This window comes from Ascaphus truei, chromosome 5, assembly GCF_040206685.1.
Source record: "Ascaphus truei isolate aAscTru1 chromosome 5, aAscTru1.hap1, whole genome shotgun sequence".
NCBI classification, from domain to species: domain Eukaryota; kingdom Metazoa; phylum Chordata; class Amphibia; order Anura; family Ascaphidae; genus Ascaphus; species Ascaphus truei.
The window spans coordinates 46874855-46878995 of record NC_134487.1 but is presented as its reverse complement, the minus strand read 5'-3'; the positions used below and the strand labels follow the sequence as shown (position 1 = coordinate 46878995).

Below are 4141 nucleotides of genomic sequence, written 5' to 3'. Positions count from 1 at the left end.
TGCGGGGTAGAGTGCATGGTAGTGCGCGTGGTAGTGCGCGTGGACATTTGCGTGCTACAGTGTCTGGTAGTGTGCGTGGTGGTGTGCGTGGTGGTGTGCGTCATGCTGGTCGTGTCCGTGTGCGTGGTGGTGTGCGTGGTGGTGTGCGTCATGCTGGTCGTGTCCGTGTGCGTGGTGGTGTTAGGGGTATCCGGGGTGTTCGTGGAAGTCGTATAATGACTGTGGCTGGTGGTGGCAAGCAAATACCTTCTGCCACTGTTCGTCGCCCGACAACTGTGGCTGCAGGGCGAATGTCAGCAGCTGATGCAAGTTTTAGTGCTGCTGCAAGTGAGGCCTCAGATTATGTCGACGAGGACATGTATTTCTGCTCCACCGATGCACAACACGCACACAATACACACATGGATGTTGATAATAGTAACACAGAAGCACAACATGATGGGAGAAAAAGAAATAGAAAATTTAGTGATGAAGAGAATCGGGTGCTAGTCACTGCAATTGTAGAAAACTATGACCGGCTGTTTGGCCATCTATGTAGTAAGTAAAGAACGTGAAATGAATGGCACAGTGTACAAATTATGTACTCCAATGTGTATGTCCCACACACATATGTCATGTGAAAGGCAGCCATGTAACTACACTTCCTAACCGGTGCATGTCAATTGATGTCATTATAAAAACCTAACACATGTGTGCAAATTTTCATTACAGTAAACAGCAGAGCACCGTAGTACCCTAAATATTTTCACCTTAGATGTTTTGGGAAAAAATAACAACCAATACCAATAGAATGAACAATAGCTGTAGCACTGTCCATAACAGAATGTGTGTATGATATATGTTAACAAAATTTGACAGAAATTTTTTGGTACTGTATATTTGCAGTGAGAACTCCCTCTTCCGTCAAAAGAGATTTGTGGAAGAACATCCGAGAATCCGTGTCAGGTTGTGGGATTCAAGTCAGATCTCACGATAATTGTCGCAAACGTTTTGACGACATTAAACGAAAATTAAAGGTCAAATTGCAAACAATTAATGCGCATGCCGCAGGAACAGGGGGAGGCCCCCCTGCTTTACATTTAGAACTAACGCCACTGGAGGAGCAGCTAAGTTCAAAGTTGCCTAGTATTCAAGTGGAAGGATTGGAGGGGGATTTTGATATAGGCGTTTACGACAAAGAAATGCAGGAAGGTGAAAGAAGTTTAATTTCTTTACAATTTGTACAAAAGATAATAGAAAGCAAAAGCTATGCCATACAGCAAGTTATAAAAATGATAACACAGAAACTGGTAATGATCTCTTTATGTAATGTCACGAGTGTGTTTTCACCTATTTGTGGCAACATTCTAATCATTCAATGCAACTTTAAGTAAAATGTTTCCATACCTATGTTGCAGAGTAAAAGTAAACAACAAAAAAGACGGCCACAATACGTTACAACTTTGTAACTTCATGCCATATTACAGATGATCACTTGTGTGACAGGGTAAAACCACAAAATTTAAACATCTGTTCTATACATAACACGTACTTCATTAAAGAACTGTACTGCATTACCGGTATAGCTTCTAATAGGTTTGCTAATGCAGGTATACATTGCCTAATTTGCTGTATCTACCGCAGATGTGACAGAAATTGAAGAAGCAGGAACACCAGCATACAGCATGCACACAGAATTGGTGTCCCCCGATAATTCAGTTGCTGATTTTGAAGGTGACTTATAATTTAAACTTTTTATCTGTAACCCCTTACAAACGGAAATTTTAATGTATGGTCCTTCTATTGCAATGTCATATAAATGTTGTGGTATTAAAGGGCAACTTATTACCTTTTAATATCATTCATATATAATATGTAATGTAATTACTTATTTAAGGACTGAAATCACGTTGATAGACGTTTTTATAACATAACTGGATGCCACGATATCTTGATAAATAATAAGACGATTAATGTAATGTTGCTATTGCTGGAATGGTGTGACCATACTGTAGATGTGTACGCATTTGTTCTTACATGAAAATACATACTACAGTCTTATTAACTGTTCACTCTGTGTCAAAGTAATATGAAATATTCTGTGTCATACAGACGTACAAAGTGAAGGGAGCAGGACACTCAGAAATGTGTCTCAGGACTCATGTGATGGTGACATACAATTAGCAAGGCCTACAACGTCAGCAAGTGTCCCGAGTTACAGTGAGCACCAGCAGCAACTTCTGTCGTTGCAAGAAGCAGAGGAACGTATGCTGAAAAGCAATGAAGACAGACATAGGCAACTGCTGTGTGTGCATGAAAAAATGGTGACACAAATGAAAGGGGTACAAAAATTAATACATAGTACAGTAGAAGAACTACGCAAACATAACACATACATGGAGGCTATTGTACACTGCTTACTAAAACAAAATGACCTCCACAGTTCAACAGTTGTAACATCCTTTTTACCATCAACATATGTAGGAACTTTGGAGGCTCATGATGTGTATCAACAGAACAATGAGCCAGTAATAGAAACAGAAGCAGAAATGCCACCACAGCAGGCTGCAACATGTATGTCATCAGATAAAATTGTGACAGCAGGCCAAAATAAATCTGTCCCCTTAGCAGTGCTCAGTGCCGTAACTTTGGTAGAAACCATATCAAAAGAAACACCTTTAACATCACAAATGGCAGAGAGCGCAACGCCATCATCTTCAGTGTCATGCGTACATGAGCAATTATGTTCCAGCACACCGTTATGTACTCAAAGTGAAGGAGACAAAACAAAGAGCAGTGAGTGCATAGGCAGTCTCCCTGCAAAGCTAGGAAAAAAGAAATTTATTAAAAAAAAAAAAATAATTTGTTATGTACCACGGACATGTACACGCTCACAGAAAAAGGATTAATTTTTGTCACTTACTACTGTTGCAGGCAAACTACAAAGAAACATCAGAATGGCCTTTTGTGTTCATTTATGCATGACCAAAGTTACTTTGACACAGCATTGTCTACATCTCCCACACACTCCGTCACATGTAGTAATATTACTCCAGAAATAGTTATAACAGTTTTGAAAACAGTGACAGACTTCTTTTTTTCCAATGTCACAAACTTGTTAAAGGTGTATTCCCTTACACAGCAATCACAATGAGCTTTATATGTTTATGTAAAAAATTTTTACATTTTCCTACCTATGTGTGACAGACAATGCCACCACATTTACAGTGTGTATAGAATGTGAGGGGAATGAATGTCATAAAAATGTTTTGTGTTAAACAACGCAGATAGTGAAAATAAAATTATTTTTGCAAAATAATTCTTGTGTATGATTTCTAATCCACGTTTTCATTGAACATCTGTGTTAGGGAGGTTTACATACATACAGTATTTCCTTTGTGTAACAGCCTTGAAGAGGATAAGGCACAGATAAACACATGTATTATTCGCTACATTGAAAATCGTCTTTGTGGTGAACTAATATTATTTTACACAATGCTGTATTGCAAGCATGCACACACACAGTAGCATTGTGAATCGGCCTGATTTAACTTACAAAGAGATCATAATAGCCGCAATTTCAAATGACATTTCAAAGCAAGCAACCGTCCAAGAGATTTATGCCTTCACAGAGAAAGAATACCCATATTTCAAAGAAATGGAAAATGCCAATATTTGGAAACATGGTATTAGGAGAAATCTTTGGATGCATGATTGTTTTTTGAAAACAAGTGCTTGTGAAGGAAAAACTTATTGGGCCTGGAAATTAAGCCCTTGTTCTCAGTTGGGGATTGCAAAAGGAAGGATTGTAAAGGCTTTCTCTCCTGTGAAGATGGTCGAAGGTGTCAAGACTGACACATTTCTACAAAGCTACAGTATGCACATCAGTCTACAGAGGTGGCTACAAATGGATACCTGAAGCAGCAACAGCATTCAACCTTGGGGACTAATATTACCTATTCTAAAGATTTTAGGTCCTTGGAGAGCCAATCAACTTCTGCTTTAAAAGTATGCACCGGACAGATAAAACCTTTTCTTGGTGAAACAACACATATGTCTCCAATTGAAGAGATAGAAGAACACGTTTTGCTGGACAGTATGAACAGGACTGCAATACATTTGTTGCCATTCCCAAGGTAATAGTTAAAAATGTCCTGCAACG

At 38.9% G+C, this 4141-nt stretch overlaps 1 protein-coding gene across 1 annotated transcript; it reads left to right on the top strand.

Moving 5' to 3' along the window:
• Positions 1-215: 215 nt before the first annotated feature.
• Positions 216-3220, top strand: LOC142494639 (uncharacterized). The gene is made up of 4 exons (XM_075599072.1): positions 216-537; positions 886-1191; positions 1624-1713; positions 2092-3220. The coding sequence occupies exons 1-4, from the start codon at positions 216-218 to the stop codon at positions 2886-2888; spliced, it is 1515 nt and encodes a 504-aa protein (XP_075455187.1). The 3' UTR covers positions 2889-3220.
• The last annotated feature ends 921 nt before the right edge of the window (positions 3221-4141 follow it).